The sequence below is a fragment of the Schistocerca piceifrons genome, chromosome 9 (assembly GCF_021461385.2).
Source record: "Schistocerca piceifrons isolate TAMUIC-IGC-003096 chromosome 9, iqSchPice1.1, whole genome shotgun sequence".
NCBI lineage: Eukaryota > Metazoa > Arthropoda > Insecta > Orthoptera > Acrididae > Schistocerca > Schistocerca piceifrons.
The window spans coordinates 75,633,190-75,647,171 of NC_060146.1; the positions used below are offsets into that span (position 1 = coordinate 75,633,190).

Here is a 13,982-nt window from a genome sequence, read left to right on the forward strand (position 1 = left end):
AAACATCAGTTCTTTCAGCTTCTCATCACAATGATGTCAGTGGTTTGTTTTTGTCATTTACAGCCTCCTCCGCTGTCACTGAGTCCTGCACCTGGCTCCTACCTGCCGGGAGGCCTGCCTTGGCAACCACTGGGACCATCGGTCTGTGACAGTCCCATCCTTGAACTCACGGAGCACATGGAATCTGTCTGAAGGCAGTGGTGCAGAATGTTCGAAGGCTACATTTTACTTCAGCCCCCTGTGGGCTTCTGCCATTACGGGCCCAGTATTTGATTGCTTGAGAATGATTTATACTTCGAAACAGATTAAATTTTAAGAGTAAGGTGTACCTGTCAGCAGTCCTTGAACCTGAATATGATGCTCATTTTGCACTACATGTTGGCCTGTTAAACTTCAGCTCAATCAGGAATCCAATTTTTTTCTTTGGAAACGTGGTACACTACTTATAATCTACATCGAGTCACAGGTACTGACAGACCAAAATTCGGCCTGTAGGCATGTAACATATTTTGGTGTAATATAATTTTAAAAATTTACAGTTTTGCAAAGGTATGTGACCTTTTCTTTTGTGTAAAACTGGAACATATAAATTGTGATCACTACCTTTTTAGTTTTAAATAATCCAAAATACTCCACAGAAATTTAGAAGAGACAAAAAATGTTTGTACGCAAATCATACAGCTACTGGCTAAAATTTTGTACCATTCTTGGGATGTGGGAAAGGTAATGAGTAAAGGTCTCAAAATTCTGAGAATTGATGGATGTGACTGAACTGCAAATATGTGCTTTTTTTGTCCAAAGACATGTAGGGTTGTGTTGGAGATAAACTAGACTTGATTGAAGAAGTTGATTACAATAGGAGAAAGCCATTTTATGTGAGATGGTGTGAAAAATTTATAGGGCTTCATGATTGCTCAACATAATGTAGGAGATGAAGTGGTACTTGTGAAATGTGTAACTGCAACTATTGTAGTGAGCAGAATTTGAATACTAGTCATATGTGTGTCATTGTTGGTGTTGTTGTTAGTGAAAGTAGATGCAATGGCTCCAGATTTCTGTGGCACTTGTGCTCCAAGACAAGACTGTTTCACTTTCATGATTCATGTGAAGGGATGTACTTAATTTTGTGGTGCATATTTCAGTTTAATGTTTTAAAGTATTCAAATTGCAATCAGTTTATATTTCATCATTTGTAGTTAGTCTCTTTTTATTCTTCAAAGAAAAAGGAACATGAAATGGCAACAAAGCCACACAAAATGTACGGCCTCCAAAGTTAATCAACAATGTGAATTGCCTAGGTTGAGAGTTCCTAAGTTTTGATAATGCCTCTAGAATTCTAGTCTGTAACATAACATTATTATGATATCTGGAGTGATGATTTTTCATTATTTTGACTGTAATTTGTTCATATATACATGTGTGCTCTGATGAAACAAGTGTAAATAATGCTGCAAAAATCTGAAGGAATTGTTGTTTTGTGCTATGATAACTGTGCATGGTTTGTGTTAAAGCAGGACATTTACAAACTGTAAATAAAAAATTCAGTTTCATCAGTTTGATCATCTTCAGGCAACATGTGTGGAACATTACAAACATTTTTCACAATTGAAGGCAATGTTGTTGCGTCAAATTTGTATGAAGTAATCCATACTGTCTTTCCTAGCCTGCGGACATTGCAACAGTGTTTTTAAATTTGTATGGCAAGTGGCCAGTGGCAGCTTTCTGGTGCTGGCACCTCTGCACACTGGCTTCGTAGTGCTTCCACATTTTGGATATTAAAAAATAGTGGTGCAGAGATGAAATGTAAGTTTCTCTCTTTTACGAAGTGTATCTGCGGTAAAGCGTGAATGAGAGATATTTAAAAAAAAAAAAAAAAAAAAAAAAACAGTTTTTGCCATTTTACACACATTTCTTTATGGCCGACTATGAGAAAAATACAGCAAGTTTGAGAATTTATTTCAAAACTTTTACTGAACTGATCAATTTATTTTCAGCCCTGAGGTGAGATCCAATTCCTTCATTGCTCTAATATTTCAACTTCATACCTTTCATTCATTTTTTGAGAGAGCATGAGGCTCAACCATCACAGTCTGGATGATGTCCTTTAATCGTTCCATATAGCAAGTAGGCATAGTGTATAGTAAAAACCCAGAATTTATTACAACCAAAGTTAGAAATGTTAAAAGTGTAATATTTTGTTATGAAGGTCCTGCTGCTTCACACAAATAGCTTACACAGTTGACCCCACCCTAAATTCTGTCTGAAATGTAATATATTTGTCTCAGAGAGAACAGTTCTCAAACTTTGATTTGTCATGCAAGAGAGAGAAATTTATAACAAAATCAAGTTGACTTTCCTTTGAAAAATGAAACATTTTGAATAATTTTATATGCATTACTGTAACCAAATGATTGCATATCATTTATAGTTATAATAATTTATTACACAGGACACAAGTCAAATTTATAATGAGACATAATTACTTTTTAAACAAAGATCAGAATGAAAATATTCCACCTGAGATTTTCCATTGTTTAAATAGAATTAAAAATCTTACATTATTATAAGTATCAATGCAGCATCATTTATATTTATAACAGTCCACAATTAAATCTAAAATTTTCTTGTTCAAACTGAAATTCTGTTCTCTATCAATGATGGTACAGTAGCACTTCTCCATCAAAAGGTTGCAGAGCAATCTCGTTTTAGAGAACCGAGCTGGCTGTTAAATATCCTTCAGCATTTTAGTTTATTACAAATTTTTACCCTCATATGGAGTACTGTCTCAACATGAAGTTTAAAACAGGTTGTTGAAAATCTGAAATGTTCTCTTCCTTGACCGCTGTTTTTATGCTTATATTGGATAAGTTGGTTATTTATGGTTATTTAGTGCTAAACTGCAACATCTGTGGCATTTTGGTACACATCCTATGCCATTTTGATGGAACCAGTACTTATAGTTATCAAAAGTATTTTGCATCACACTATCTAGCATTTTTTTCTGTTTACTGAAAGGTAGCATTACATTTACTTGATCTTCAGGAAAGGGTTTCGTTTTAAATATTGTCATGTTCCACCAAGCACCAATGGAGAATTAACTTGATGTTATCGTGGACTTACCATCACAATTCATTTCATCAATAGTTAGCTTCGTTTTAACAGCTTCCCTGAAAACAGAATCTCAAAACGCTGTGGTGACCAGGACATTGTTGAACTGTTCAGTAACAGCAGATATGTTAAGTCTTAAAAGACAAAACCTTTCTTCATTGATGTAAAGTAGATAACACTTCTGTTAGCTGCTTTTATTCCACTGGCAGTTTCTGGTTCAATAAATTGTGACACCTGTCCTTCTCACTGATCTGGTGCCAGAGGACTATTTGTATCGAAGAGTTGTGACTTTCATAACAGAATGTAGCACATTTGACATTTGTGTCTTTTACCTGCTCAGGCTTTTTAATGTTAGTAACACTTTCTTACCAACTGAAGATATAGAATGCCAGTGTCTGGAATAAAGAGACAATGTCTGAGTTGCTCGTATGATAACTGCAAAAACTGTACAAAAGTCAACTACATTTATTAATTTAGATTTTTTTTGCATGGAGTCATCAATATGATGGCTTTTGCAAATGTCAAGTACAGTTACAAACATAAAATACATTTAGATCTTAGCCTTAATTCTGAACCTAAATGTCTTTCATTATAGAGAGTGATTAGAAACCATGTGAAAAGCTTGTAAGGGTGGTGCAGGGTTAATTGTTAAGAAAAAATTCAATATGTTGCAGCATTTCCAACTTAATTAACATTGAAGTTAGCCAATCAGGCCATTGTTCACACAAATTTGAGCAGCCCACCAGAGATGGTGTTGCCAAACATATTCTTTATTTGGTTTCTTAAAACCGAGTAATGGAATGATTAAACAATTGGACTTGGGATGGTAGTAAAGATTGAAGGCTGAGCAGTCTTGTGCACTGTAATCTGCATTATGAAAGCAGCTGACACTGCTTGTATCCAGTGGGTGACTTAAATTAATGGGCTTTTTGGGGTAGCTTCAATGCTAATTGACTCAGAAATAGCTCAATGTATTTAACTTCTTTCTAACAATTATTTCTGTGCACAACTGACACTGCAACATCCTACATGTATAGAATACCAGGACAATCTGACAGTTCTTTTTCTGACATACTGGTCCAATGTCATGCCAATTTTTTTTAATAATTTTATATTATGGCTTGTGCACAGCCATCTTTAACATTTTTCTTTTCTCATCGTCTTCAAAATGGTAATATAGGGCTATAATGTGTCACATAAATTGTTCATAAGTATTAACATAATGCCTGCTAATGATCATTTATTGTGCTTATACAGTACATTCTTTGTCCACAAAGGTTGCAATTTTAGAATTCATTATGGTTAGTTTGATTTCTGGATTTATCTGAAGGTAAAGATAATTGTTCAGAGCCAAAATTGGCCAGAGAGAAATATAAAGCAGCAGTCTAAATGGACAATATATTTATTATAGCCATTGTTCCATTTAAGTTGTTCAGATATGTACAGAGTGCTCAGAGTGTGAGCTCATCAGTTATTTATGACTGGCAAATCAGTGGAAAGGCATCACAGTAAAATTTGCAATTATTATGAAATCAGGCCACCATAAACTTCGGGAATGCAGTGGTGAAGGCACAGAAGCATATGTTAAGACTGGAGATATCAAACAAATCAGAGGCTTATTACACTAGACTACTGCTTGGATAGCTCACTCAGTAAAGCGCACGCCTGTGAAAGGCAAAGATCCCAGGTTCAAGTCCCCGTCTGGCACACAGTTTTAATCTACTAGGAAGTTTAAAATCTGTCCACACTGCACTGCACAGTGAAAAATCACTTTCGAAGCAGACAAATTATTGAACTTGGTTCTTCAGACCTGTTACATGTAAAATTATCAGTGATGCACAGTAAATTTGACATTGCTGGATGTACTGGAATTAATCATGAACTTGTTTTTGTAGTCCATCAAGTATCAAGATGGCATCTATGAATAGCAGTCTTGCTTTCATGGACAGTACACAGGTACACCAAAATGAATGAAAAGAATTTTGAAAAATTACAACATATAAAGATTTTAAGCAAAAGTAAGAATCTGGGAATCGTTCTTGACACCCTTGCAACACCGTCAACTGCTTTTAACAAATAAACGAGAGTCTAAAAACTGGTAGTCATTCATAATCACTTACAATCAAGTAAATAGTTGAATACAGTATACATGTAAAGCACATATTGCACCTCATAGCAGCACTTACCAACATGCAAATGGTGGCACTGTGTTGATGAAAATAAATATTTTGAGGAAAACAGTGGGCTTAGAGTGTGATACATCAGAAGTTTATTACTGAATGTGTGTAAAAGTTGGAGAATAGAGAAACAGTGCTAATCATCCAAAATGTGTAAATAATGTCAACTTAAGTGAGACTGAGTGGAAAGGATTCTATGAATAACCCATCACAGTCAAAGGGAGAATCATACAATTTACCTCATATAGTGAACTCACATACAAAAAGTGACAAAACCATGGGTTCTGACAGCAAAAGTTCTACAAGAAAGAGAGATATTTGGGACAAACAGGAGAGTCTCAGAGGATCCAATGTCATTAGATATCATCAAGCAAAATGTGGGAGGAGTCCACAAGAGTGGATGTCATATTGGGATAGAGAGAGAGAGAGAGAGAGAGAGAGAGAGAGAGAGAGAGATCAATTGACAAAATAGTTTGAAAGTATAAGGGAATCTGAGATAGCGATGAGCAGCTATAGGAAAAAGTGAAAGGAGAATTGAATACCTGAGGGAAAAAAATTATAGACAGATAGTAAAACTGCTCACAAGAAGCCACTTATCTTTCTGTAATACATGTATCTAATTCCAGCATGTCCTTTATTAATTTATGACTTGTCATTTCTCCTCAGTGCTTTTATTAAATTGCCAGGCTGTAAAATAATAGTTTATCTTTGGCACAATGTGTTGTACATCCATCTGTTTTGCTAAACTTGCAATTGAGAAAAAGATGGAGTAATAGTAATATACAAAATGTCCACAGCATATTGATCAGTGGTAAAATATAAGCTTTATTAGTGGTTATAGCAAAATGAGTAGTCAAAAATAGATTACGAGCTCACACTATGTATGCACTGTACAAATATAAATTATTTCAAGTAATAATTCAGTGGACTCACCTCCATACCACAACTTTTGGGAGATGTGTTTACACTCGTGCATTATGTAGAGCTTTGTTCAGTGGAAGAGATGGGTTTCACAGTAGAAAAGATGAATAAATACTCATACCTCTTACAGTATGCACATTAGAGCCCATGTCAACTGGACATCTTTTTCTCATTTTGGTCCCTACTACAACCTCATAAAATATGGAAAGCAAAGATCTTGCCACAGAAGAGCTCCACTGTCAGAGGTCTCAGAAAAATTTTTGACTTGTTTGTTTCTGGGCGAGGGTACCTTCCTCATATTGATACATCTACCCCTCCCCATCATTTTGAATGTATGTAACATGGTCATGGAATCACCCTGTATATATTATGCACAGAAGGTACATACACATACATACTACTTCTCAATAGACTTGCTTCCAGCATTGGGCTACTTTTCATAATGTAGCATCATACCCTATAGTGTCCATAGAAATTTATCCAGGAGGATGGGGTGACAAACTCTAAAGTTCCAATTTTTGATATACATGAGTTGACCAGTTTCGAGATGTGTTATATCAAAAGAACTAAATTTTATAGGTGACACAAAAAAAAAAAAAAAAAAAAATTATATCCCAGAGAAATGATGGTTAGCTACTCAATACTTGACACAGATTATTTTCATACTTAAAAGGGAAGTTTTTTTCCACAATTATCTTCAAAGTATAACGTTTTGTGTTATTAAAATGATTATGGACATGATCTGAAATTACATCCTTATATGATAAAATCTAACATAGACGTAAACTCTGTTCTCCAGATTGCAGGAGTGTGGCCACGAATTAACCTATTTTATGCTTACAGTAGCACTACTGATTTCAATGTGGTTAAATTTTGGATCACTTTATTTACTTCATTGTATTGGTAGAGTTGGATTGCCACAAGCAAATATGAAGATGAAATTGTATGATTCTGAAAACAATCAGTGTGAATTAAATACTATCAATAAAATAGCTGAAGTCATTATCCATTAACAGTACATTAATGTCAAAAAGTAGGTTCACTGATCTTTCACGGTGCTAAAGCACTAAAATTGATGCATTTCATAGGATCAAGTATTTATTGTCAGGATTATTCTACAAGAATCTTATAAAAGTGATAGAGATAAAAATATAAATGAAAGCATTAAAACACAAAGGAATTAATGACATTATCTGCGAGTGGGTATTGATTTGTACCGGACCGGGATTTAAACCCAGGTCTTCTGCTTACTAGGCAGACGCACTGACCGCTGCCCTTCCGGGCACAGTGGTCATCGCAACTGCCTGGGCTATCCTGGCATGCCTCTCATTAGACCCAAATTCTCAACTTATCCACACACCACAGATACAGTGCCCCTCTCCCATCATTGCGGCATTTCACTGATTCCCATAAGAGTCTGAGCATGGTGTGCACCCACACTGAAGTGATCATTGCCCATCCTTGCCTTAATTATATAAGTGGTGTCTGTTGTTTTGAGAATGTCTGAAAGATTAGACACCATACATATATAAAAATATTAAAATTTTGTTGTCATTTCTCTTTGTCTTCAAAAAATGTGTTTAAGAATCATCCATCTAGTTGGGAAAATAAACTAAAATGAATTGGTACATTTAGTCTGTGAATATAGGCAGTGTTACAGCAACAGCTGTTTGCACGTGTAGTCCATACACCTCTAGGAAAGACACACCTGGATATAAACACATATGCAGTATAACTGAGCACTTTGAGTGCATGATCAAGAAATCAGACACTCTCACTAACGATCAAGGATAATACACACCCCTGCAGAGATGCCCACAAATTCAAATCTCATCATGTTGAAATTCAGTGCATCAGTTTTAGTGGTTTTGCTCTGTCAAAAATTGTTGAGCATGTACTTTAACAATCTACATCTACATGATTACTGTGCTATACATAATAAAGTGCCTGGCAGAGGGTTCAATGAAACACCTTCAAGCTGTCTCGCTACTGTTCCACTCTCAAACAGTGCACGGGAAAAATGAGCACTTAAATTTTTCTGTGCAAGCCCTGATTTCTCTTATTTTATCATGATGATCATTTCTCCCTATGTAGGTGTGTGCCAACAGAATGTTTTTGCAATCAGAGGAGAAAACTGGTGATTGAAATTTCATGAGAAGATCTCGTTGCAACAAAAAACACCTTTGTTTTAATGATTGCCACTCCAATTCATGTATCATGTCTGTGGCACTATCTCCCCTAGTTTGTGATAATACAAAATAAGCTGCCCTTCTTTGTAGTTTTTTAATGATTTTAGTAACGACGACTTCTTGTCCGTCATGGATAAATCAAACAGCATATTAAAATATGAGAACAGTCTGGTAGTAGCTTTAAGGTTGTGGAGGTCTCAGGCACCTACTTTTCTATGACACTGGTAACTGTTTCTTCAGTGGTACATCCGAATAAAATTCTCTCAGTATTTGCGGTGCATCATTTTGAATAAAATTCTCAAGCTTCTGAAACCTGTCCCTGCCATCTTGTTCAGAGTAAAAAGTACAGACCACAGGGTTTGGCATTGCATTCTGTCTTTGAAAGCAAGTCATCAGCTTTAGAACTGCTACTTCCCATTTGAGTAGCCAGTCCTCTGACAGATGAAAAATCCTCCCACTACCAGGAACTGAACCTGGGTCCTCTGTACGGCAGACAACTATAGTGATTACTCAGCTACAGAGGCAGACGTGGAAGTCAGATTGGCTGCTAACATGTTGGAATAGCAGACTGCAGCTTTGCAGCAAATTCTATAAGAATACAACACATAAAGACAGCAACCTGCATGGAATGGTCCAGTCTGCGTGGTTGTGCTGTTTGGATGTGACAACAGGTGCTGTCGCTGTTGTTTGGACAGCAGGTGCTCTCTGCTATTCTACACTCTATAACACTCCCCTCACATGATGGCTGGATCGTTTTCATCAGTCAGTGTTTGTTTTGATCTCCTGTAGTTGCAGAATGACAGTATATTTTATGCACTTGTATGAGAGAGTATGAATGATTAGAATAGCAGTGAATGCTGTATGAATATGTACATATATCACTCTGTGTGTGTGTGTGTCTGTGTGTGTGTAAAATTTTCAATATTAGCAATAACTATTTTTAAATGTACAGATAGCGTACTACATTACTGCTTCAGTAAGTGAATGTCAGGATATTCCAGTCAATAACACTGTAATGCATCACTATTCCATATTTTAATGATGTATTTTCAAAAGAGCAGTTTTTTGCATACAAGAAAATCAGTTTTGGTTTGGACTTTTCCAAGCTGAGGAAGAACGTACGTGCTCTGCTGGTCGGAGCACGATTGTGCACTGTTTTGTTACTAAAGCAGTTTTTTTATTATTTATATATGCTATACATAAAGGTACATGGGTGTGTGCTGTCTGCAGGAACTGGAATTGTAAGGAATATCCTCATGTTGTAGTGACTGTATCAAGAATTATACTGGGAGCTGCTGTGGACCAAACTGCAGAAGAATATAGCAACACTTGCCATCTTGTACAGGAGAAAGCAAATAATTCTCAAGTGTCTTCCAAACATCAGCATAATAAACAAGAAAATAGCATGAATTTCACAACTGTCCAACACATGAACTCAAGCAACTGCACTCACATACACATCTGCGAGGATCATTAAGCAGTGCACTATAGGTCATCTCAGGTATATGAAAGGATGATATCTTGCAACTTTTTCTCAAAAATGCTTGCTTGGAATATCTGAATGATGAGCACTAATTTAAATTCTCTTATTTAATAATATGTTACTAAAACCAGAAATGTATAAAACAAGAATAGAAATCCATTACTACTTCACTTACAGCTGTGCTCCATCAATATCAAGTGTAAAGTTCGTTTTCCAGTTCAACACCAGTGTGTAAAATTGCATACTGGACACATCAGTGCTATTTTCTTATATTTGTTTTATTCTCCTCCATCCAAGACACTCATTTTAGAGTAGCTTATAGGGACATGAAGCCTCTTAATATGTTTAAAAACTGTGTGGGTATGAATGAGTATTTAGTATGCCCACTGTGAAAGAGTGAGAAGCATGTAGTATTTTGAAACATGGGGGTAAATCATTTTTCCATGTAAAAGAAAAGAGAAATGGTATTTAACATGCCATGTTACAGCTGTTTGGCTCTTGCAGTAGTCTTCTGCAGTTTGGACCTCTTTGAGTTTTGTTGGGATAAGCTATGTGTATTGTGCAGTTTATTGTAACTATTGTTATTCATAGCTAAACTATTTTGTAGTTTGAAAGTGAAGAATCACTGCTGGTAGTTTTTAACTCATCTTTAGCGGCAAAATGCTTGCTTGGGCAAGATTTGTAATTGTGTATATCTTTGATCAGCAACTGTTTCACTGTTGTGAGTCCTCAGTTTATTCTTTTTAAATCAGCAAAATGCAAAATGAGTTTGTAAATTGTATATAATTTCTATAAAAACAATTTCTGTAACTCTCCAATGTGATAAGTTTTTTCTGTCACTGACTAGGCAAAGATTTGGGGAAAAAAGCAAATTTTCTGTTGCTGATCTCAGAATTTATGGTTGTAGATGGCATAATATGTTTATGCAGTAGGTATGTAGTACTTGTCAATAAATGAGGTACAAATCTCTTTTTTTGTAGGTGAATGGCGAGAGGACTTTCATATGTGCAATTTTCCTAGCCATGTTTTGTAAGTTTGTAACTTCTTGTATGTGTTTGGAATTGGACACTTTCTAAGGACTGTTTTGGAGAATATTTACAGTCTAATAATTTGTAATAATTTCACTGACAAATGTGATTTTATTCACTGTTCCATAACATCTAAGGAGCCTTATTGTATGAAATTGAATAAATTGTGCACAAGCTCATATCGATTATAAAATTAAAAAGAAAAAAAGCTGCTGCATTTATGCTAACATGATGTTCCTGTGTTACCCAGTTCCCTATTCTGCTATCAGGATCTTAGTTGCGGAGCAAGTAATCAAAATTAATTTACTTCTATATTTTGAAAAAAAGGAAGTGCAATCATCTACAAGAAAAATTTGTACATTGCATATTCTATGCTATCGACAAAATTTCAAGTAACCCTAATTGTAACTGTAATGCTTACTAGTGACTGAAACATGCACTATTGGAACAAAGTTTTTGTAGCTTGTCATTACGAATGTAAAAGTTTGTGACTAAAGAAATAAATACTGATAAAATACATTGGAACAAAAATGCAGTACTGTACCGAATACACACATACAAAACATAAACAAATGGTTGTAAACTGACAAGTATGTGGCCTTCCATAATTTTCTTGTACTACGCAAAATAGACAGCCACAGCTGCTCAAGGAAAGGACCCATCACTCCAGATACTAGATCTGAAGGGAGTCATGAATGTAAGAAATAGATAGGGAGTGACAGTGGGTATCCACAAGACAAAAATGTTATTTCTTCACTTTTCTTATTTTGTTTTCTACAGATTTCACTCTCACACAAAATTGAGATTCTTTTCAGATGCCTTTTATTCCTCATTTGTTTACTGCTTTTGTGTTAATATGAGTCAACAGGAATGGAATAACAAAGGATGATCAGATTTAAATGCTTTCCAGACTGTAGAAAAGCAGGAACATAAAATAATAAAATGCTTTCCAGACTGTAGAAAAGCAGGAACATAAAACAATAATGTAGTTATAACAATGAAAATAATCAATTTTTGACAAAGTAATGTAATTGGATAGAGAAAAGTATCTACTCACCAAGCAGCAACAGGAGAACATGCAAACACTAAACTTATGCAAGCTTTTGGAGCCAGTGGCTCATTCTTCTGCCAGAGGAGTAGAAGGAGAAGAAAGAAGGTGAAGGAAAAGGAATGAAGAGGTTTAGGAAAACGGATACAGTTCTGAAAAGTCACCCAGAACCTCAGGTCAGGGGAGACTTACCAGATGGGATGAGAAGGAAAGTCTGATTGTTGTGGGCTGCACCAGATGAGATTTGAAAACCTGAGAGCTTAAAGGTGGCAAAAGGTGGCAGACAGGGTAATATGCAAGACAGTGATTACTGCTAAGAGATCATGCACAAGGTAATAAGAGTGAAAACCTAAGTGCATTGTGTGTATCAGAGATATGAGGGGGAATGGCAAAAAGTAGACAGGTCATAAAATGAAAGATGTAGAAAACTAAAAGAGAGTGAAGAAAGGAGTAGTTATTGTGAAAATACACTGAGATGTATAAAATTAACATAAATTAATCACCTGGCCTTAATTTGTGTTAGTTCCTTCCATCTTGGCATTTCTTCACAGTAACTACTCCTTTCTTCACTCCATTTTTGTTTTCTACATCTTTCATTTTCTGACCTGTCTTTTTTGCTGTCCCCCCTCCCACATCTGTTACATACAATGCTATTAGCTTTACATTCATATTAACTCATGCACGATCTTTTACCAGTAATCTCTGTCTTGCATATTACCCTGTTTCCCACCTTTAACCTCTTAGGTTTTTGAATCTCATCCGGTGCAGTCCACACCAATCAGTTTTTCCTTCTCATCCTGTCCTGCATGTCTCCCCTGACCTGGGGTTCTGGATGACTTTTTCCAAACTGTACCCTTGTTCCTAAGCCTCTACAGTTCTTTTCCTTCAACCCCTCTTCTTTCCCATCAACTCTTCTGCCACAAGAGAGAGAGAGAGAGAGAGAGTGAGTGTGTGTGTGTGTGTGTGTGTGTGTGTGTGTGTGTGTGTGTGTGTAGCGAGGGAGGGAGCGAGGGAGCGAGCGAGGGAGGGAGCGAGGGAGCGAGCAAGCATTTTTCTCCTGCTCCTGCTGCTGCTTGGTGATTGTATATTTTTATCTATGCAATTTCATTTTATTGCCAAATAATGCAGCTAGTGTGATTGGAAACAAATCCACATTGAATGGATCATGTGACCGTCATTATATCAGGTATCTCCTCAGCCATTACAGATAATGGTTGCTATATGAGACCCTGAGTATTAGTATAAGACTGAAAGAAATGCCCCCCCCCCCCCTCCCTCCCCCCTCACCCAAGATGAATGTATTGAAATCCTAGTCATCAACTGCTGAAGTAAACAGCCTGACAAAAATAGAGTAAAACATCAAAACGGGAGGAGGAAACAAAATACCACATCATGTGTTGAGACAGTATGTGTTCAGTGATTACAAAATGGAGTCACTTATCAATATGACACAGCACCGTCTCTGGCCTACATGCGTGCACTTACTTGGTTGTGAAGGTTGCCATTATATCCTCTTCTGATGTGAATTGCTTCACAACTGTTGTAACTAATGTAATAAAAGCCATACTAACAATGTTATTTATTACACTGAAGCAAGGCATCCCAGATATGCTCAATAATGTTGATGTCAAGGGAGTTTAATGGCCAGTGGAAGTGTTTAAACTCAGAAGAGTGTTCCTGGAGCCACTCTGTAGCAATCCTAGATGTGTGGGGTGTTGCATTGTCCTGTTGCAATTGCCTAAATCGTCAGAGTGCACAATAGACATGAATGGATGCAGGTGATCAGACAGGATGCTCACATATGTGTCACCTGCCTGAGTCATATCTCGACGTATCAAGGGTTCCATATCACTCCAACTGCACACGCCCCACACCATTACAGAGCCTCCACCAGCTTGAACAGTCCCCTGCTGACATGCAGGGTCCACGGATTCATGAAGTTGTCTACATACCCGTACATGTCCATCCGCTCGATACGATTTGAAACAAGACTTGTCCGATCAGACAACATGTTTCCAGTCATCAACA

General features: G+C 36.5%; 1 protein-coding gene across 1 annotated transcript in view; it reads left to right on the forward strand.

Moving 5' to 3' along the window:
• LOC124716713 (serine/threonine-protein kinase par-1-like) overlaps positions 1–1,790 on the forward strand; it is a 461,973-nt gene extending 460,183 nt beyond the window's left edge. The window contains exon 13 of the mRNA XM_047243255.1: positions 64–1,790. Within this exon, the coding sequence (XP_047099211.1) occupies positions 64–192 (129 nt within the window). The 3' untranslated portion in view covers positions 193–1,790. The remainder of the gene's footprint in view (positions 1–63) is intronic.
• Positions 1,791–13,982: the final 12,192 nt, after the last annotated feature.